Here is a 23,133-nt window from a genome sequence, read left to right as displayed (position 1 = left end):
CTCCAGGCTTCACATGACAGCTCCAGCAGTGATGCACTCTCCAGGCTTAAAATTCAGTTTCACAAGATTTTGAGAATAAAGTTAGAAAGGAAAACTTGCTAGGACAAGGGAATAAATCTGCTTTCCTCCCACTGGGGAAACAGAGGGAAGAGATGGAACTGAAGGGTACACCAATGCCTGCCCATGTCTTCAGGCACCCTCGGGCCAGGTACACTGCTCTCCAGCCCTCCCCAGCTCCCTCCTCTTCCCATGTATTATCGCTACACAGATTGTCCAACTGCACCCAGAACTCCTTGCTTCATTCACACCATTGCTAATGCTGTGTTTCCTGTGTCTTGAGCTGCTGTGGCTGACAGGTTGCTCATCTAAACAGAAATAAAATTAGGGTCAGATCACACATACTAGGTACTAATATATCATATATATTAGAATTTGGGAACAAAATGTATGAGCTTCTCATTAAACAATATCCAAAACACCTATTAAGGATATTATATAACACAAATCTGGAAAACAGTAACTTCCAGACTTTAGTAACAGTTAAGAGATATATACACACCTGACAAACTACAGTATTTGCATTTCAAAGCGACATGAAGGAAAAAAATTCCAGAATTATTTTATTGAGTTACCATTAATTGAAACAAAGACTTTACTAAGACTTAACCAACAAAAACCTATTTTTTTTATTTATTCCAAACACCAAGATACAATTTTCAAGTTTCGCAAATATTGCTCCAAAACAAAATTCTATGTACAGACCCTTGGTTCTAATAGTGCATCAACAAACACGTGTGTACCCACAGTGCAATGTTTGCTCAGTTCACCAAGGCTCCACTTTGCATTCACTTACCAGTGATTTAAAGAAACAAAAAAGTGACCTGTCAGTCTGAACAGTTGGTCCAGACTAAAAATAACAATGAGGAAACTTGCAAAAAAAGGGACAGAAATGAATCCAGGCAGAGCACAATGAAGAATCTTCCCTGAACATGAGAAGTACTACTCTATTTTAAATAAATATTTTCAGTCTTTATTTGCAAGGGCTTCCCCAGCACTACTGAAGGGATGCAAGTCTCCAGGATCTGCAACTTGACCTACCCATGGGAATTGATTTTCTTCCAGACCTCCAGTACCGCCCTGAGCAAAAATAAACTGACAAGTGAAAAACACACAATGAGTACGCAAAAGCCATTGCTTGAGAATAAATCTCCCTTTTGGAGGCAAGAAGCCTGCTCAGGGACTGAGTCCTTGACTGTCCTCAGATGGGAGCACAACCAAGCTGCTCCACACAGCCGTGTCCTGCTCTGCAGACCTGGAACAGGGAACACCTTTTCTGGTCCTTTGCACCTGAAAATCCCCAGTTGCCTGGGAGGCTCCTCTGACGCTGTTCTGGCTGTCTGGTCACCATCACCTCCTCTAGAGCTACACAAGCTCAGGTACCTGACAGGAATAAGCCAAGGTATAAGCATTGGTCTTATCTTCAGAGATCCAAGTGATCCTTAAAATACCATGTAAGCTTTCTTCCAACTGTCTTACAGAAAAGTAAGTTTGTTTTTCAGCTGTATGTGCCCTGTATTCACTGTATACCAACTTAGTACTATAAACCTGTGAGACAAATTATTCCCTGAACTGAATCTTGGCATAAAAGTCTTAGTTCTACCTAGAGCAGCCTAATTATTTGTTTTCTGAAGGAAATAAATATGAAATAAAATATTCACCATGTAGAGAGTGTAACTCCTACAATAATATTGGATATTTCAAGTTTTCATTATTCTTTGCAGAATAAACACATTACAGATATATATTCCAAATTAATAATTTATACAGGTATGGGTTTTTCCATTAAAACTGCTTGAATATTACTCTTTGGTAGTACCACTGCACACAAAATAAGGGTAACAAATCCAGCTTTTTAAGGACACCCTCTCACTGCAAAACCAGCTCACTGTGTTCCATAGGGAACTGAACTCAGCAACGTCTGTGAAGGAAAACTAAAGTTGCAGGAGTGCTGATCTGCAGTTGAAAGACTCTGAACCTCTCAAATGCTCACAATGTTCCAAAGATTGTGTACAATGTGACTGAACATCAGCAGCCTTGTCACCTTACAATGACAAAGTAAATACAAACCACAAATGAAAACTTAAGGTATAAAAAGGGACTTTGTGAACACAGACCATTTAAGATAATAACCCACTCACTGTCTGCAAGGACAGCACCTCATGCATAAATCTTGAGGCTTTATTTACACAAAAACTGATTCCCAAAACCACACATTCATAGCAAGTCTTTACAGTGAACACATCCAGAGTATTGCAAAAAAATCTACATTTCCAAATATAACCGGAATGGCAATTAATTAACAAATGGTAGAAAATACATCACATCCCAGACAGACCATGCTGCCAGTCCTGAACTCAGAGCGTGGTTCCAGTCCTTCCCAGTCCTTGTCTGTACTCCTGCAATGAGGGAACCCCACCAGCAACTGCTGCAGGAGGCACAGGACAGCCGGATGCAAGTGCTCAAGAATGCACACAAACACCACGTTCATGGGCTTCCTCAGTACCAGGTCATGTGACAGTGACACGATAAATATGGAAAACAATCATTTATTCTGAAAATAAGTGCAATCCACCTGTGACCTCCTGCCACATTATTTACTGTAACAGAAGATTGGGTCAGGCCACTGTTACTTGAAAACCTCCACATAACACTTTTATAGTCAAGAGCTGGACATTCATACTTACTAAGTCTGAAACTGTTATAACATCTCCTATGATTAAATACTGAGTGCTAGTATGCATAAACCAGAAGAAATAAAACATGACGAGTCACTTAAACTATGCAAAGTTATTTACAACCCCTGTCAACCAAACTTTTTGGCTCTTAGAACTCTGTTCTTCAGTGGCAACAATTTTTAGTCAATTTATGATGAAAAAGTCTACTGTTTTGATGAGCAACTCGTAAGGAGTGAAAATTTGAGTGTAACCTATCAACCAACAGGCAACCTCTGGAGACAAGATTATGACCTTTTCCACAGCATTATAATCATCTAATAACCTTGAAATAACCTTTTCGCTCTTTGAACAACACTTTTTCACAAGTCCCTGAAGTCAATCTGCATCCCATGCAATCAGCATGCAGTTTCTTGTCCAGATTCAGAGCTGCTCCCATCAGACACTCCAGCTTTGCACCACTCACAGCCCAGTGTTGTCCAGCCTCACGTGGAGCAGCACAGTGCGATCTGCTGCACTTTGCCCAAGTCTGTTATCAGCTGCTTTATGCAGTGTTTGAGCTGGGGGAGTCGAGCCAGCGGTTCTGGGGGTTGCAGCTCTCCTGTGTAATCCAGCCAACTCTCCAGAACTGCAAAGAAAACAAAAACTGTCACTACTGCAGTTCTCAGCAAACAGCTCATCTGAAGTCATAAAACAAGAATTCTTTAAATCTCTTGTAAGTCCTTGACAAAAGCAGTGGGCAATATTTTTAATGCTCTTATTTGAGAAGTCATAAAACTGAACGCCTCACACCAATCTTGGCAAGTAACTTTTGATACATAACCAAATAATTCACATGGGGGATGGGGGGAGAAGCTGCTGCTTTTAGGAAAAAGCAGGAAAGGAAAACTCTAGACCAGACACTGAAATCTCATGCTAAATTTTGTCTGATCTGTGTCGTGTCAATTCCAGCAAGGACGCTGTGGTACAGGGAGTTTATACTATCAAGGATGGGACTATCATAATGAAAGAATCTGTCATCAACACAAAACACAACTGACTAAGACAGAGCTGGGTGACACAAAATGGGGATGAAGATCAAAAGCACAAATCCAGCAGAGTGCCTGCACAAGGAAAATTAATTCCCTGCTTTAAAAAGTTGCTCAGTGGGAAACAAGAAATCCCACTGAGGCAGGAAACAAGCCAAGTGGACAACATAACACGCCCACAAGGAAGGTGGTCAGGTTGGACTATTATGAGTTCTGGGGATGTTGACAGTATTGCAGATGGAGACTGAAACCTTGAAGGCAAAACAAATATCTCTGCCACAAGCAGCCACTGCCACCAACCAGACCAAGAGGTGAATTTTACCCATGGGCAGCACTTGTTGCAGAACCAGCAGCATCACCTGTTGCAGAACCAGCAGCATCACCTGTGACTGACACATCCTGCCTTGGAGTAAGAAAGTTTCTGCTCAAAAGCAGCAACACACCACACAGACTCCTGCTCAGCAGTAGGTACCAAAAAAAAAAAAAAAATCTATCTTTTGGGAACCAGTTTCTTTAGGCAGTGCAGCCCTGACTGATCTCCACTACCTGAAATAGCCCCTTTAGTTGTCCAACTTTTCAGTACCTTACTATCAAAGAGAGGGTTTTTACTTGGGCAGAAGTTGGATTCCCCTGCAAGTAAAGCTGCTGTTGTAACCACTACAACACAACCAATGGTCAGACTTAACAATGTAAAGAACTACCCTGAATGCAACACAAAGGGCTTTTAAGGTTTCCATTACTATGCAAATCTAAAAAGACATTTAAGTGAAGAATTTGGAAGACACAGGAAAGGATAAGAGCCTTGTGCACAGAAGAGGCCACCCACAATGGGCTAACACAGCCAGCAAGGTCCTGAAGAACAGGGAAACACGGAAGAGTTTTGCAAAATGACAAAAACCTAAACCCAAAAAGACACAAAGATGTTCCAGTACAACATCTGATGCAACTATTTAGAGATGACCTAACACCATCAGCAGAATGTCTATTTTTTATTAGGAAATGTGATAATGAAACATTCATGTCTTTGTAGGTCTGAAGAAGTAAAATTCTGGTTAACATGTTTTGAACAGGTACTTCAGTTAAAAAAAGGTTATTTTTAAAATGAGAGTAACACTACTTACCGTCTAGCTCCTTCTCAATAAAATCCATTCTATGTATGACTTCATCTTGCAGAGATTCCACGTGAGCTAAAAGATTAAGCTGCCACTGCAGCTGTGAGTTCACAACTCCCTCTTTGTCTTTTTCCAGCAATTTCATTTCAATAGCTTCCTCCGGAGAGACTTTCTTAGAGACAGACTCTCTCACCTAGCAGAAATACACAGTAAATATTTGTTACAGTGAAACTTCCTGAGTCCTCCCAGTCCCCTCTAACTGCTCACCTCATCACAGGCCAGTGAGCAGGAGAGACACAGACCATAATACATATACTAAATTGTTTTGGGCAAGAAGAGTTAAATGGAAACATTTTTATAGGTATTTTGTTAAAAACTATTTGAACTTCATAAGCATCTGGTTTGCTGAAGGTAACATACATGTGTAGTTATCTCCCTGCCACTTTTCATCTGGAAGATCCTGCACTGAATCTGTGCATCTCAAGCAATACTGAAGCTGTTTTTCACCTGACAATAATCAACTAAAGAGCAAACAATTCAGGAGTGAAAAGGGATTTTCCCTTAAGGAATGGAATTTAAATTCTACTAAAACTTTCACTGAACCATCTCCAAACCTGCATTATCACTCCTTACAAAACTTGACTACAGTGTCAGCAGTGTTCATTCTACTCCCCTACTTTTCTCATCCTTCTACTGAAATATGAGCCTTTAGAAAAAGGCTCTTCTAGATTGAAGAACTAAAGTATTTGCCTTTCTAGAAACATAACACAATCTCAACAGACTGACAGACTCAACAGACTTCCATATGGATGAAATAATCTAAAAAAAGTGAGCTCAGTATTTCACAGAATCATAGCATTATGTAATAGTTTGAGTTGGAAGAGGCCTTTAAAGGTCATCTAGCTCCAACACCTGCCTTGGGCACCTTCCACTACCCCAAGTCGTTCCTAAGCCCCATCCAACCTGGTCTGGAACATGTTCAGGGATGGGGTAGCCACAGTTGCTCTGAACAATTCCCTCCCAATATCCCATATAAAATCTAGACTCCTTCATGTTAAGGTCACTCATTCCCCCTTGTCTTGTCCCTCCATCCTGCATCCCCAGTCCCTCTCCAGCTCTCCTGGAGCCCCTTTAGGCCCTGGCAGGGGCTCTGAGCTCTCCCTGGATCCTTCTCCCCTCCAGGTGAGCCCTTCCAGCTCTCCCAGCCTGGCTCCAGAGCAGGAAGGCTTCATTCATTTCCCAGAGGGTTTTCAACATTTCTCAGCCCACATTTCATAGGAATTGGTACTAACTAAGAGAAGCAAAATTGTTGCAATGGGGAGTAGAAAAGCCTCTCGTAGGCTGATGGAGCTCAAATGAGAACTAAGCACTGAAAAGCTGAACTCAAGTGCTCCAGTAGGAAGAAGATACAGGACTATCCCATAGTGATCAGTCTTAAAAAAACAATCACTTCAGGCTGATATTTTTTTCCATCTTGAAATGATGCCTGAAGAAGCTAAAATTAATCTAGTTTTTGGAGGAATATGGAAACAATACCGAAATAATTAGAAACTGGCCTAGCAGTATTTGGTAGTATGATACATGTTTGGCCTGTTCTCTCTCTTTGCTAGTGTTTATTTTTCATTTAACACATGAAAATAAGCAGCAAAGAACTACCAGTGGACCGTAATCCATGGTCCACACTTTTCAAACTTGAGGTCCAGAAGTCAACCTAGAGTTTTTAATCATAATGTAAAATGAAGGAATTGATCACATTTATAATTTAAATTTACACTGCCAGTAACAATTAAACAGTCTAACAAAATATAACCACAAACAAACCAAAAAAGTATTAAAAAAGGCTGAGGTTTTCAGGCTGCCAGGCAAACACATGTTCTTTGCCAGAGAGGGCTATTTTAATAGAAATACCTTGGAGTAATTGTGTTTGGATTCATTTTCCATCTTGCATATTTCTTGGTCCAGATTCCAGCCAAACCTCTCTGAGAGGGTATCATCCCCATTTTCTCTTATTCTGTTTACTCCATCATCCATGGCTGAACCTCTTGTTTCCACAACCAGCCTCTGCTCTATGGCAGGGTAGTAGGCTCGAGGCTTCTGGTAACAGTGTTCACTTGTAATGTAAGATTCCTCCACAGAAGGAATTGTTGAGGGTTTCTCAACTGTCCCATTCCAAGTTCTATAACTTGCTGTTTCCTCTTTGCAACAGTTTTCCTCAAAGTGAATGATGTGTTTTGCGTGGATTTTTTCATCCACTGTGATGTGCTTCCATGGATGACACCAAAGCTTTAAGTCAGGGTGTTCTTTATTTCTGTTCAAACATAAAAAATAAACCATCCAATTTAAATACCAAAGTGACTAAGCAAACTACCCTCTTACATAAAGAAATTAAGTAAGAATAATTAAGCCAAAAAAAGCCAAGTGTTTGGAGTAAGAAAAAACTTGAAGAGTAAGTTGCAAATAGACACATACAACTTCTCACCAATGTTCGTCCTTCATGGAACATTTTGCTTCAGTATTTGCAATTTACCAACAGCAAAGTTAATTTTTATTGGGACATTTTTAGTAAGGTATGGTACACCAACATTGTAGTGGTGTTGCATCGAGGTCATAGTTCCCTTTATCTGCTCTTAGAAAAATTATTTTTTAAATTGTCTTCAAATTGACTAATATATTATTTATTCCAGCAGAAGGGAAAACTATAGATATTAGATTATTACAGATGTAACAAACAAATGATTTAGAATGAGTGTTGGCAGCTCATCTGCTACAGGCTGCAGGAACACAACAGAGCAAATCCTGAAGCACCTGCACTGGCTGCACAGAAAGGGGAGGCTGCACTCAAGCATTCCCCTCTGCTTCCTTGCAAAGGTAGATTCTCTTCAGCTGATCCAGCTATTCTAGCTGCTCACCAAACTACTCAACAAAACATAACCACTTGACTTCAGTAGTAACTGCTTTCTAACCCATCCTGCAGCAGCTCAGAGGAAACCAGAGTGAGTACAGCTGCCAAGGATATGCTCAGACTACTTCACAGAAGCACCTTTGCCTCCAGTGCTGGCATAGAGAGGATGTATCTCCCTGGTGAACCATCCTGAAGGCATGCCTAGAAAAGTGAAAGCCAGGTATTAATTTACCAAAGCTTTCTGCTGAAACTTCACTCATCTGCTGCACCTAAAGAAACTGTATTTTGCTCAGAACAGAGCAAGGGATAATATTACAAAAGACAGATTTTTCTTCTGAAAAATTATGCACCAGTCACTCAAGGATGAAAATTCAAATGCTAATACTTGAATAAGCTTTTAACTCCTGCCTGCTCAAGGTTCACCCTCCCATGGCACTGCCAGGGTCACCTTGGGTCCTTTGCCACCTCCTTGAAATACTGAACAACACTCTCCTAAATCATTTCAGGCACCTGTGAAATCTTTTTCTCTCTGTTGATTTGCATCAACAATATTCTAATTCAGCATTTTTTTCAAATCCCTTCTGATTTATATCATTATAAAGAAAACAGCAGCTGAAGCTTTTAACCAGATGATTTAAACAGGACTGCACCTTTAATCAAGCCAGGCCACCACACTTACTTCAGCATGGGAGAGAAAAGGAGCAAAACCTGCAGCAACCATCACATACATGGCCAGTGCTCCTACCTCAGTACTATGTAAATCTCAATTCACAACTGGAAAGTCTGAAACTTGTGTCACTTTTGAACAAGAGGCCCAGGGAGTGGCCTTATAATATTTATGTTTCAGTCTCCAAAAATGAAAGATTACTTACAGATCTAACTAAAGGATCCCATAATGGAACAATAAAACCCTATGTTAAAATGGCTACTCTCTTGCTCTAAGCATTATTCCACATTGGTAGATCTCCTGCATCACCACAGATTAGGGTCTAAAGAATGCCCAAACCACTTTGCTTTCCAAATAGCTGCTGCTGTGCAATTTATCAACTAATAAATTACAATTATGGAATTCAATAAATTTAAAACTGCTGGATTTGTGTTAAAAATATATTTTTTCAGTCATCAGAACCCAAGGATGACTTTAAATAAGAAAATACACAGAAAAGTTGACTTGATAGAAAAAACAATTCTATATAAATAAATGATGTGATTTTCTGTATATATAGCTGAAATGACCTTTGTTCAGAAATGTAGTGCTGCATGTTGCTGAGGGTGCAACCACTCTCCCAATGCACCAGAACATACTGTACCAAACAAAAAGATCTGATTCCTCTTGGACAAGCTATGACCAGATTTCCTGGCATGGAGAAAGCAAGTGCTGCAAAAATGGTGCCATGGATTATAAGCCTATCCTGTTCTTACTTAAAAACCATTTGGGTGATTAAGGAAAAACTGTCATTATTAGTTTTATTAGTTTAACTCTTTCTGTACACATTGCCATTTACACTCAACCCACTTAAACAGTTTTCACGCAGCCAAGTCCTTTCCCCAAGATCACATTAGCAATTCAAACTATGTTATAAATCCACAGAGCACAAATGCAAGCCTGAATTTCTAGTTATTTTTATACTTGCAGTCTAATTCCCGAGGAGAACATGCCAGCTGGTTCTGAAATACTGCTTACTGTAATATGCTCATCTTCAGCTGCAGCCCGTGCAGGACTTCGATCACTCGCTGTACATCACCAAGCAGCTGGTGAGTGGCCACTATCTTCTTGGCATTCTGGTGGGAATAATTTTCTTCCAAAAATGCTAAGCCATGCATGTGACCATTACTTAACCACTCCTTTTCATACCAGTACTTTAAGCTGGACCTCTGACCTAAAGTGACAGCAATGAGTGAGTTAAAATTGAAGATCCTTTAACAGCAGACATAACCCTGAAGAAATTAAGAACTTGTAAAGCAGTAAGCCAACAACCTCTGTCCAACTGTAAAAGCATTGTCCCCAAATTCCACCAAAGGACATCCACAACAGGCAGTTACACAAGAGGCTGAGAAAAGTGTGTTTTTAGCAGGACAACCATGGTTAGACTAGACAGTGTGATATGACAGAACTTACAGTCTGAATGCAACTCTCTGCAGACAGGAAAAAGGAGAAATAGGCAATCAGCTTCCCAGTGGTCTTGCTTTTAATATCAGCATGTATCACTATAGTGGGGCAAAAGTACAGTTTGAAGGAATCAAGGATGAGATCCACCCACAACCCATGGGGATCCATGTGGGATGCAGAGATCCATCCACAACCCATGGGGATCCACAGGGGATGCAGAGATCCACCCACAGCCCGTGGGAATCCATGAGGGATGAAGAGATCCACCCAGAGCCCATGGGGATCCATGGGGGATGCAGAGGATGCAGAGATCCACCCAGAGCCCATGGGGATCCACAGGGGATGCAGAGGATGCAGAGATCCACCCAGGGCCCATGGGGATCCACAGAGGATGCAGAGATCCATGGGGGAGGTGCCCATGCCAGAGCAGGTGGATGTCTGGAGGAGGCTGTGATCCAGTGGGAGACCCAGTGGGGAGAGAGGGTCCCTGCTTTCAGGTATAGCAGCCTGTCCTTGGAGGACTGCACTATGTGGATGAGTGACCCACACTGCAGCAGTTTTGGGCAGACTGCTGTTCATGAGAGTGGACCCACGCTGGACAAGTTCACAGAGAACTGCTTCTCCCATGGGAGGGACCCCACAGTCTCACAGGCAAGGACTCCTCTCCCTGAGCAGTACAAGAAAATTTCCCTCGAGTGATGAACTGCCCAAACACCCCTGTGCTGTCACTGGAAAAGGAGGGAGGGGCTGGAGGAAGAAAAGGTGTTTTTAAGGGCTCATTTTATTTCTCATTATATTCTTCTGATTTTGTTGGTAATAAGTTCACTTTGTATCTCTAAGTTGAGCCTGTTTTGCCCTAGAAGCATCTCTCCCAGTCCTTATCTGAACTCATGAACGTTTTTCTCTCTTCTGCCCAGCTGTGGCAGGAGAGGGTGATCAAGTGGCTTTCCTGGGTGCCTGGCATTGGGCCAGTGTCAAAGCATGACAGCAGGTAATGCAGTCAACAACAAGAGCCACTGCTAAGGAGAGCCAGGAGCCTTGTGCTAACTGATTTTGAAGAACACATAAGCTTGATTTGTTGGGGGAGAGCTGCAGCCACATCCCCTAGGACGTGCCCATGGCGAATCTTTGAGCTTCCTGAGTATTTTCTACATTTATTCACCATAGTCAGACAGTACAATCCTTATTACAGCAAATATGTGACAGCGAAAACATTCTTCTCCATTCCTGTCCTTTTCAATTCCGTAGTACTGACATAAATTAAATTTTCTGAAACTGAAACTTACATACAGTGACAGACATAAGTAGGGGAAAAACAGTGTGATTTTTCAGAGACATAGATACAGGTCCGGATTAGATCTAAACTAGCCGATTTACTACATATATAACAAGGATCTGTAACCTTAAATTTCTGTACCTGGAGGATCTTGGCAAATATAGCAGGTATATTTCTCAGGTATGTTATCTTCCAATAAGCCCATACAGACTCCATGTTGCCAGCACAGACACTCTTCACACTGTTCAAAGTCAAGAAGTGCACATTAACAGAAATGAAATATAGAGGTGCTCAATACCGTTATGTCAAGTAAGAAACACAGGACCTACATATTTTAAGACAAAAAGGTCTATTAATATGCACACCCCACCCTCCACTTACAAGCAAATACATTACAGAATCAGATTATAATAAAACATGAGCCCTCCCCACACATTTTTCATGTATGTTTCTGGAGAATTAAAATTAAAAAGTAGAAGCAGAGATCCTGAAAGGTACAAAAATACTCCCATTGGAAATGAAAATCTTTCATGAGATGCATGTGCATATAACCAGGATAGCCAACAGAGCAATCAAGCTTTTTTCACCAAAACAGATCAATTTTTCTGAATTCAAAAACTTTCCCCTCAAACAGTAAATCACATTCAATTATCAAATCCCAGAGATATTTACGTCACACAGGAGTAGTCAATATTATGCTTTACTAATTCTTGTACCTCCAACATTTTATTAATTTCAAAGGTAGCTCTACTAACACAAACCTGCCATACAGATGCAGTTGCACCAGCTTTAAGAGCTTCCAACATCCTTCCAAGGCAGGACAATCATACTGGCATATAATTTTTATCTCTTTAGCATAGTTACCCTATTTAAAATGCAATCACTGTTCTTAAAGCCACGTTGTTCTAGAGCAGGTAAAAAACTATTCATGTTTTGTCATTTTCTCCTCCCATGTGTATTTTAATGAGACAAAATTTTGATTGTAGACTGCAGACCACTGAAACATGGAACAAAACCCCACATATAAGACTATTAGGTCAATTTTGATTGGAAACCGATGTCAGTTAAAAATCACTATTTTATCAAGCACTGAGACAACAGATCATATACCCTTTATTTCACAGAGCATAAACCAAAAGCAGAAATGTTGTCAGTGCTGGTACAGGACTGCAATATGAGCTAAACCAAACCCAAACAGTAACAGCAAGGAATCTCACATCTTGCTCTTCACTGACCTACAAAGATGCCAACTTGCTAAACATTTAATCTGTGTTCAATAGCACTTTAATTAATGCTCTTAGCTCCTGCCCTTCCTCAAGCTAGGAGGAACAGAAAAGGACAACCAGACTTTAAGTACTTCACTGCATTAAATCAGTGGTCTAGGTGTGGAAGAAGTAGAAGCTCTGGGAATGGAGAATGTTGAAAATTACAATGTAATATTGGCTTTCGAATTTATGTATCAGCTTTTGCATGCTGGTATTACCATAACTATTTGGATATAGCACAATATATAATTCTATTTAACTGTTCTTTAGTATAATGTAATCTATTAGTTTAAGTATGTACTGTATAGTTTATAGAAATAGTGGTGTGATGAAGGCATTATATCATAGGCCTTAGTAACACCATGAAATGGTAAAATACTTCTGTGGAACTGAAAGAATTGTGGGAAACACTTACATTGGTTCCCACATCTGCTGACTGACCTCTCCAAGAGATAACATAACAGTGACAAAAAACAGAGCATCAGAGAAGAACAGCAGAAGAAACAAAACAGATCAACCTGATTCACAGGATGTCATGCAGATAGAGTGTAAAGAAAACAAGAGTTACTGAAACATCAAAAGCTCACAAGAATATGTATGTACCTCAGTAATGTAACAGTATACAGACAACATCGTCCAAATTTACCAGTGTGCTTTTTGGTCAACTGCCAAGGGCACCCCAGTTAATTTTTATTTTTGTCCGTGTTTTATTATCCCTTATTAAACTTGAAAAAAATCCCAAATCGCAGATCTCATTTTTCACAGAGAATGTAAAAGGCTAGAGAGAAACAGGTTTCAATTTTTGCCTTCCAAAATGGGTTAATAGTCCTAAGGCAGTTAGATGTTTTCAAAAAAGGTAGAGACAATACTCCTTTCACAAATTAGAGGCAGAAAAAGGTTTTCTAAAACAAAGAAAACAGATTCATAGAAACAGACTGTGTGCTAAAAATAAGAAGGGAGCTCCTGCATCTAGTTACCCTGCATCCTATAAATCATGCCATATTGCACAGGGCTGAGTTCAGTGATTTTCCAGGCAATTTTGCCCAGAACTCTAGTGAAGCATCTGTCCTGGGTTACAAGTGGGGTTGTAACCAAACTATGTATTCTACTCCATACATTATTCCTGATGAACTGTTAATGGTGGCTCTTTTGCAAGAGCTGCCCATGCACACCCACAGGCTGCCAAGTGTTAGATAAGGGGAAGAGGCAACCCCCTCTCTCCCTTCAGGTACATCAGGGCTGTGTTTCTTTGTCTTTACAACTGACTGAACCGTGACAACTACACCCAGCCTAAGGGCTCACCTCTGCCAGTGAGCCACAACGGGTAGCTGTAACACTCAGGCCTTCAAGGACTCCCCAAAACATCCTATAACTCAGGATGACATCATTCCATTGTCAAATTCCCTGGCCTGGGAATACATTCTGCCTGTATCTGACCATAAATAGTGCTTTAGGGACTTAGGACACCACGGACATATCCAGAGGAGGACCTGAACTTCCACAGGAGGACTAGATCTCCCACAGGACCACTACTCTCAGCTTCAACCATCATTGCAACATGTCTGCTGTCACTATTTGATAGGACTGAGACCACCACCCTGACCAGTAGGGGTACAGGCTGTATTCTGGCTTTGTGGGTTTCAACCAGTTTTGTATAGTTGCATTTACTGTAGTATTTCTATTAAATTGTAACTCTGACCTGAAATCTCTCTCATGGTATTGTGAGGGTTCATTTCTCCTTTCAAATCAGCACAAGCATCCCAATTTTTTTAAAATTTTACTAAACTGATATTTAAATATCCTTCAGGGCACAAGTCAACTCTTTAACCTGCAGGTTTTACTGCACACTGTGGCCCCGAGGCTATTTGATACTGCTCTGGCACATGCCACTGGGAAGCTACTCCCCATCCAGGTGATAGTAGGGAGGTTCAAAGTATGCCAGGCAGGAGATTTAGAAGAGAAAAAACATACAGCATTGTGTAAAAAATACTAAAATTGAAATTCAAGTCGCAAAAGAAATAACCAAACTCAAAAGATGTGTACAGTAATTTCATGATTACAAGCCGCACCTGATTATAAGCCGCACTTCTGGGTGTCAGGAACTTTTCCTTCTTTGTCCATACATAAGCTGCACCTGATTATAAGCCGCATGTTACAATACAGAGTGTGATAAAAGGTATCTATTCTATCACTGTCTGTTGAGGGTGGGGGCAGTGATCCTTATCTCAATGGCAGATATTTTGCTAATGGGCCATCCACTGAAACCAGGCAGGCCATTGTTCTTTATCTTTTCACAACCCATCCTTCCTCCAGTCAGTCATTTTCTGCTAATGGCCCATTGAGTCCCACTGTGTGACTGATAAAATTACTGCATCCCATTGGGAGTTGCTCCAGCCAGGGGGAAGAGCCCAACATTTCTTACCAAGATAAAAACAGAGGGTTTGGGACACTAAGGGGGCCCCTTTCTCCACTGAACTCCAGAGGGAAACCGGATTTCTCCACATCATCACTGGACCTTTAGAGGGAAACTGCACCTTGTACAGGAGCACTGCTCCAACTGAGCCACATCTGTCACTGCAGGAGGATGCAGCCACCATTTAATGGGACTGCTGCCAACACCCTGCCTGAGGGGTGTCAGGTTGTACTCCGACTTTGTCAGTGTTTGGAGTTTGTTTCTTTGTAGTGCTGTATTTCTATTTTAGTTTCCCCAGTAAAGAAATGTTATTCCTAATTCCCGTATCTTTGCCTGAGAGTCCCTTGATTTCAAAATTATAATAATTTGGAGGGAGGGGGTTTACATTCTCCATTTCAAAGAGAAGTTCCTGCCTTTCTCAGCAGACACCTGTCCTCCAAACTAAAACAGCAACTTTTTGTTCTTCGTCCATATATAAGCTACACCTGATTATAAGTCGCTCTCTGGGTTCGGACCAAAATTTTAGTCAAAATGATGTGGCTAATAATTGTGAAATTTAAAGCAGCTTTTCACCTTCCAGAACAAAAATATCTCAAGTTCATTTACATTCATCACCTCACCTCTGAGGTCACCAAATCTAGTCCCAGAATTTTCTGTATCATACATAAATTCACCAATATTTAGGTATAAAATCTAAAAAAAAGGGACAATCACAGTCAGTCTGGATTTCTTTGGGTCTCACCACAAAAACTGATTGCTGTGCGGCCAGAAGGAATACAGGGCAATGCTACACTGCTGCTTTACACCAGGTCCATAAATGAAGTCTACTAAACTTCCTGCAGAGTTACAGAGACTAGGACAAAACAGCACTAACCAGCAATACACTGTTTTTCCTTACTTCTCCAGATTTAACTTCTACTAACCAAAGCAGATACTTCTATAAATGCAAACTCAGATTTCTGCATCCTGGTGCAACAAATGACATCCTTAATGCACAAATTGCTCAAGACAATTAATTTAAAGCAAGTACAGGTCAAAGAAATTTTTTTGTAAAATCTTCTGAATGTGCAAATAATTAGTATAGACACCTAAAAGAATAAACTCCCATTTTAACTGTGTATGAGTTTCATTAAACCTTAATGATACCCAATCTTTCATGGACAAGACTTAGGTGCTGATGTGTTTAAAATTAACATTTTCCTGCATTATTTCTAAATTTGGCACATGAACACAGCTCAAAAAGAGTGCTTAGCATTCTCCCTCTTGTAAGAGGGGGGGATATATATATATATACTTTGAGGAATGACCCTTCAGCCAGATCCATGACAAACTGCCCTGGCTCCTCATTCCAATATCAAGATGGGTACACAGCAAACCCAAGCAGGAACCCCAGGTGCCAGCACATTTCCCATTACCTCAACCCCTATAAAGAATGCAGGTACTCAAAATACTGCTGATCTGCATCTCTTTTCCAGAGAGAATAACCTACACTCCTAGCCAATTTCTTTCACAAAACAGTTCAAGTGTCTGCAATATGCAAAAAAAACCTGCTCAAACTAGTTCAACCTAGCAAGTCAATCTTAGAAGCAGCCCATGAAGCTCTAAAGGAAAGGCATCCATAGTCTGTGTCCTGAGCCAGCTGACAGTTCCCTACATTTTGCAATGCTAACCTAGCGCCAAACTTACTTTTGCCAGTTATACTACAGGCTATTTCTTTGTGGTTTTCTGTGATCCAACCCCTCAGAGGCATCTACTCACCCCTTCAGTCACCACTGTCACACTGCTTTTTCTCCTGTACAGTCTAGTGGTATTTACCTAACCTTGACCACTGCCCATCACTCTACCCTGCCCTACTTATTCATAAGGTACCTTTTGCCCTGCACTGGGTCAGGATCCAACACCAGAACAAAGGTGTGTGTGTGAACTCACCACTAAGAGAAAAAGCATCATACCTTTCACAGCAAGGCTCCATTAAAGAGCATGGAAACTCAAAGAAAATTAATTAGAGAAAAAAATTATGAAGAAATTGATCTTTTTACTTCACCTCTTGAAATTAATAGGAACTGCGTGGGATGTTTCAAAGCAGCTACATAGGGGAATGATTTCCTGATAATTTACAAACATCTCAAAAAGTAAATAGGCAGGTAACTTCCAAGGAGCTTTTTATCAACAGTTCTAAGCAGAAGAGATAATAGAAGCCTTTCCAAGTTTTCTGTAGGGCTGGTTTAAAAAGAGAACAGATGGCCTTAGTCAGATCAGGAACTTTGAATTTGCAGACTACCACAGAATGGATAAACACAGTTCTGCTTTAAAGCAAAACACTCAAGTATATATATATATATGTATATATATATATATTTTTTTTTTTTGTTCAGCCTGTCTGTAGAATTGTATGTGTAAGTCAAGCTTCTTTCCAGGGCAGAGGAACGGGAGGTACACAGCTATCTCATGGAAATATTCTGAACAGCTTATAAATTAGAATGAGCCTAAAAAGTATTCAATGAATACATATTTCAAATATGCATTCTCAGAATCAAGGAAGTAATCTATTTTTAGACAAATTCACAAATGACAAACCAACTAGTTATGACTTGGAGTGAATTCTCCCTCTTTCCTTCAATTACTGTACTATGAAGCAAAAGTTAACTATCCTAGCAGTTACCTGACAGATTACCTCAAAAATGTTATGACTTTGGAAGACAACAACAGCTTATTTAATGTATAAAATAAAACCAAAGTTTCTCCACTGACACCCTTCCACTGCATTCACTGAAATGTGCATTTACCCTCCCACTTCATACCTGAATCATGAAGTCATTTTCTTCTTTTACTTCACAAACACATCGAACAATCTCAAAATCACTTTCTTCAACTTCTTCATCAGGGTTGGTGGTTACATCAACATCCTGACTGCAGTCATCGTCACTCCAAGGCAAGCTATCCATAGATGACTCACTCAGGGTGTCATCCTCTGTACAAGAAGTATTTATATAAAATCCTGAGTAATTACAAAAAAGGTCCTCAAAATCTTATCCAAAGGATGCAGACATACATTCCTAAAAGCATGAGTTGACAGTGCAATTTAAGGAATATCACAATTTTAACAGTTTATTGAAGGTTACTACATACTGGTTTTGTCTCAATAATGGCTCCTTCAAAATATTCCAACTTAAAAGCTTCTGTCACTATAACTGCTGTCAACATACAGTGTCTCAAACCAAAGCACGAAGTCTCTTCAGACAAAACTATAAACAACAAAATCAGGCTTGCACATTCAAATAGGATTGATGTCAGTTGCTGCAATTTATACAGAATTATGACTTAGCACTTCTAGTGCACAGCTCTCCAAAAGAGGCAAGAGGGTTCTGTTTTATGAACCATGCAATCTCACAAAGTGATGTTTCCATGACAGAAATACTGAGTCCAACACAGAATTTAAGCCTGCTTCAGAAATCATTATTTTCATTTAGTCTTCTGTTTAGGATGCATTTATAAACTCAAAGGCAGTGCACTGCACAAAGTATTCTTCCAGAACACATCCACACTACCTTAGCTAAAGCATTAGTGCATCCTATATTGAATTAAAAAACGCCAAGAAAATTTTAACCGAATAGCCTGCTAAATTGGGAGTCTTACCTCAGTAATATTAAAGTAACGTCTGCATCTTTCTTGGAGATAGAATGGGAGGGTCAGAGGAAGAAGATGAGGTATTTTAATTATTTGAAAATAATTTCATGAGTTAGAGGGGAATGAAAGGTAAAAATCTGAGCCTTAAGTAAGATGATACGGTCTCACTACAGTGGGTGTAACTACCTTCATCATTTAGCTCCTATAATCACAGAATGCAAAAACAGAACCACCAGTCTATGGCATAAAGTATACTTTTTGGAGAAACATCTGTTGTCAAATTAAAAGGGATAAGAACCCAACACAACAGCTTATTTTCATGTTTAAAAGTTCTATTCCACCTCTGAGCTAGGATACTCTTTCCTAAAATACTGTGGAAGTGGCAGGTTAGGCACATTACACTTCCGTATTAGACAAAAGTTCCACTTTTATTACACCAGATCATCTTTACCTAGGCACAAGTTCTGCAGATGCAAAAAGCAACAAAACAGTTCTGAAAAGGATTAAATAATTTCTTTTATTGTCCACAACTTCCAATATCTATGAATTGATCAAAAGAAGTCTGAGCAACTGATGGCCAAGTTACTAAACTGTATGTCCTAGGGCTGATATTCTCCAGAAACACAACTGCTCAGACCTGCAAAACATGTTTCAAGACATTACCACCATCTGCATTCAGATGGTGGTAAAACATTCAGTAGTTTTTAATGCTTCCTGTTTGGTCTATAAAGGGGAATTTAACTGAAGTTAAATTTTACTTTTGTCTAATAACAAAGTTAGCAAAAAAAAAATTTCTCAACAGTGCATCTGTAAAAAAATGAATTTAAGGTTCTTGTATATAACCAAGCTATCATACATCTTTCATCTCCTTCAAATCTGAGTTTTAAGAACAAGGGAAAAAACAAATGTTTATCTTTTTTATTGTACCAGCTTATAACAGTAAAGAATAATATGGACCAAGACATTAAGAATTATGAAAGCTGCTACACAGTAGCCAGATTCTTATGGGTTATGTGTATGAAGTACTATGAAGACACCAACAAACAGCTACTCAAGAGTTTCTCATTAGGAAGCTCAAAAGTCATTAAAATCATATATAATTCTGTATCTGTACAACTACACATCACCAAACCCAGTGGTCTCTCAAACACAGCAAGCTTGCAAAGCACCCATTTTTAACTCTGAATGAAATCTTACTTTGAAGAAACATTTTAAAAAATGAAAAATTTAATTATTAAATTGAAACATAGTTATTTAAGGAGTTAATAAGCCACTGAAAAATACCTGCAAAAAGAGACTGATTTCTGAAATAAGGGTAACAGTCTTGAAGAATATATTAAAGTCAAAGTAAAAAGCAGTAATATCAAGCTCTGGCAAATGAACTGGGTCCAGTCTTGTCAAGCAGGAGGAAGGAAATACACACAGCCCCGAGTAAGAATAGCCAAATTTACACAATAAGAACCAGTTTTCAAGTATGTTAATGTTGCTCACATATTTACTGGTAATGAAAGACAGAACAAGAAAGTCATAGAGGAGAGTCATCTCACCATTTGCTTTTGATTTTCCCTTGTGCTGTCCAGAATCAGTGCAGTGCAGCAGGGTACTTGGGTGAGCAGATGATTTATTTGAAGAATTAGATTTTGTGACAATTGACTTTTCTGGTGAAAGCTCTTGTGAGATATCTGTGTTTTCCCCAACACCTGAATACCCTGTAAAATTGCAGTACATGCTGTCATTAAAAATCTACGGTCAAAAGCAGTTGGCAGAAGAAACAGCACCATGCATGCCCATAGCAGGAATGTGTAATTCACTGAGCCAGTTCCCAGTATGCTGGAGCTCTGGGACTACACGATGCTGCTTAAAGATGTGCATGCTTTCCAGAGGCAAGGAAAATTGAACCAGACAATTTTATGCTGCTCAGTCACTGTTCACTACTGACAGAAGTGACCAGCTTTTCCAGGCCAACTACTGTTCAGGTTGAGTAGGTGAACAAATGCTTTTGCTTTACAGGCACTTCCACACAAGTACCACTAGCTGGAGATCTCCTCCTCACATCCCACTGTGCTACACACATTCCCAAATCCCACAGACTTCAAATTGGATAGAAAGCACTTGTTTTCCTAGTTTATGTATGGAACAGAATGTACACATGGACAAGCCCAGATTAAGAGTGTGTGAAGAAAACACCTTGAATGGTTCCTCTGTGAGGCCTACACTGGATATAAATCAAGGTTGCCTGAAGTTATAAGGAGCACTCTCCAATTATCTAGAAAAAATCATCACAGTTCCTGGACTGGTTTACTATAAAGTCAACATCAAAAAACAGTACTCAACATCTTAAAAGCCAAGGACAGACTGACAAGCAGCTGGAGACTACTGGTGCATAAATCTACAAACTGTATTTTCCACTTTATCATTATACTTGTGAGCACCATACAATAAAAAACTCATTGAAATTATTTACTTCAGTACAATTCTAAGTCACTTGGCCAACGGTTCTTCCCATCCACTCTCTCGCCCTATTCATGGCAACAATCAGAAAAGGTATTTTCTATCTCAGAAACTCCTCCTTAGGGAGATCTAGTTTCACAAATTATGCCTTGTACATGGAAGCATGCTGCATCCACATCAATAGCAGAGAACGTTGTCACACTTGATCCTTAAACGTTTCACCAAAGAAATTTTCCAGAATCAGCTGCACTTCTGGCAGTGAAGAATCCATTACCTCTGACACCTGGGCCTCTACTTCAAATTCAAAGCTTGAAGTGGCCCAAGGAAAGCATTCCCAGGCCTCCACAGATAAAACCAACAGAGAAGACATGTTGCTACTACAGTTGTTTTAATGTCTCATAACATGCTGTTGCAATACATGACAGAGGGACAAAGCTTGAGTATAGACTTTAAACTGGGCTTTTACTTAATGTCTCAAAAAAAAACCAAAAAAAAGGAAATTAGGGCTGTGACAGCTTTAATTAGGCTCATTGTCACAGCTCCCTCCCCTTCAAGTGAAGACGTAAGAAATAACAAGGTACCAGCAGAAAAAGAGGACTCAATGTTTCCAAACTCCAGCATCCATAAAGCAGCCCCAGAATCAACATAACTGAGAACAGCCTGCACATAGGGCACTGTATCCTCTTAACTGCGCAAAGCTTGCATAGAAGCACACTTATTAAGGAAAAGTCTGACTTACAGACTGACATTCCTTTAGGAGTGACATTTATTCAGTATATTACAAGCACTACTACAAGCCACCGTCGAACATTAATGATTAACCTTAACCAGGAAATAGATTATCTTGCCAATCACAATTTAAAATTGATCACTTAATAAAATAAAACTTAAGTGAAGAAAGAAGCCTGAACTGCAATGCCTGCTCTTAAGTGATCTGAAGTGAATTTTTTGAGGTAACAAAACAAAATAATGAAGCCAGTTTCATCTATAGAAGAAAAATTAACTTTACCAGGTTTAGACCTCTTTTTCTTTTTTTTCTTTTTCTTTGATTTGGATCTTCCATAGTCTTTGGATTTTCTTTCTTTCTTCTTCTCATGTCCTTTAACAGCTGAAATTAGACAAAAATCCAAATTAATTAAAAAATATTTATACATTTATTCAACTTCAAAATTTTCTTAAAAGCCTCCAGTTTCTTTGGACAATCAAGGCCAGTTCACTGAAAAAAACAAACAAGAAAAAATAGAAAAAGAAAAAAATCTCCCAAACCACTAAAAACAAGAAGAAAACTTATCTGTAAGAATTCCCCAGCTCTCAATTGAAATGATCTATTTTAAGTTCAAATTTGATTGTCCCATAACAAAATATCAGTATCATGTGGGAGAAATCAAATGTACAGTGGTGCCCAAATGCTTCAGAGACCATAAAAAAGACTGAGGGATTTGTTGCATCCACTTTCTAAACTATTATGACTGGACATATCACTAGCATTGTGTAAGAACAAAACCCCCAACACTCCAAACTTCAGTTCAGTTCCCTAATGAAGTATTTAATTGATATTGAAAATGAAGTAACTGGTTCAGTTGTCTGTAACTATGATTCTCTCAATATCTGTTCTCCATTCTTTTTTTATAGGATTAAAAACAGACCATAATTTTTGAATGTCTGACAGCTGTCAATCTAATCTATCCTCAAAGCATGATTCCAGAGCATGCAGCACTCAGCATAACCCTGTTGCAAGGTCACGTACACAAAACCCTGCTTTCCAGACCCCAGTGTTCGGTTATATCCTGTCTTTCAGACTTAGGTTCTCAGCAGCAGAATTTTTAGATACCTACACGGCTCCTTAAGTAAATTATCCTGACTCAGAGATGTCATCTACACCTATCATGGAAGGATCCCTTGTATCTCAAAAGCGCTCTGCTCTCAGAGTGCTTGGTTGATTGAGCCACTCACCATCCCATTCAAAACCCATTTCAATGTCAGATGACAGAAATCTGAATAAGCACTTGAATCTGAATAAGCACTTGAAGGTACCCTATACTTTAAGAAATCTTCACTTGCACAAGCCATGTGAGAACCCAGGGTTGTCTGTAACCATTTATGAAGCAAACCAGCAATACCAGCATATTACATCAACCTCTTTCATGCATGTCAACAGTAAACTCCTCAATTCATCAGCTGCCTATTTATGGCACAGTTCACTAAGAAACTGCAAAC

At 39.6% G+C, this 23,133-nt stretch overlaps 1 protein-coding gene across 11 annotated transcripts in view; it reads right to left on the bottom strand.

Annotated features, from left to right (window-relative positions):
- Nucleotides 1-603: 603 nt before the first annotated feature.
- Nucleotides 604-23,133, bottom strand: part of PHF20 (PHD finger protein 20) — a 71,420-nt gene continuing 48,890 nt past the window's right edge. For 9 of the 11 annotated variants that reach the window (XM_033074664.1, XM_033074667.1, XM_033074659.1 and 6 more), the window contains 8 exons: nt 21,926-22,024; nt 20,013-20,174; nt 17,640-17,836; nt 11,302-11,401; nt 9,459-9,654; nt 6,781-7,180; nt 4,882-5,065; nt 604-3,360 (listed from right to left, as the gene is read on the bottom strand). In XM_033074664.1, coding sequence (XP_032930555.1) covers nt 3,218-3,360; nt 4,882-5,065; nt 6,781-7,180; nt 9,459-9,654; nt 11,302-11,401; nt 17,640-17,836; nt 20,013-20,174; nt 21,926-22,024 — 1,481 coding nt within the window. In that variant the 3' untranslated portion in view covers nt 604-3,217. The remainder of the gene's footprint in view (nt 3,361-4,881; nt 5,066-6,780; nt 7,181-9,458; nt 9,655-11,301; nt 11,402-17,639; nt 17,837-20,012; nt 20,175-21,925; nt 22,025-23,133) is intronic. The other 2 variants (XM_033074663.1, XM_033074670.1) reach the window with 1 other exon arrangement.

This window comes from Catharus ustulatus, chromosome 17, assembly GCF_009819885.2.
Source record: "Catharus ustulatus isolate bCatUst1 chromosome 17, bCatUst1.pri.v2, whole genome shotgun sequence".
Taxonomy (NCBI): Eukaryota; Metazoa; Chordata; class Aves; order Passeriformes; family Turdidae; genus Catharus; species Catharus ustulatus.
Note: the sequence above shows the minus strand (reverse complement) of the source record. Positions and strands in the feature narration are given on the sequence as shown.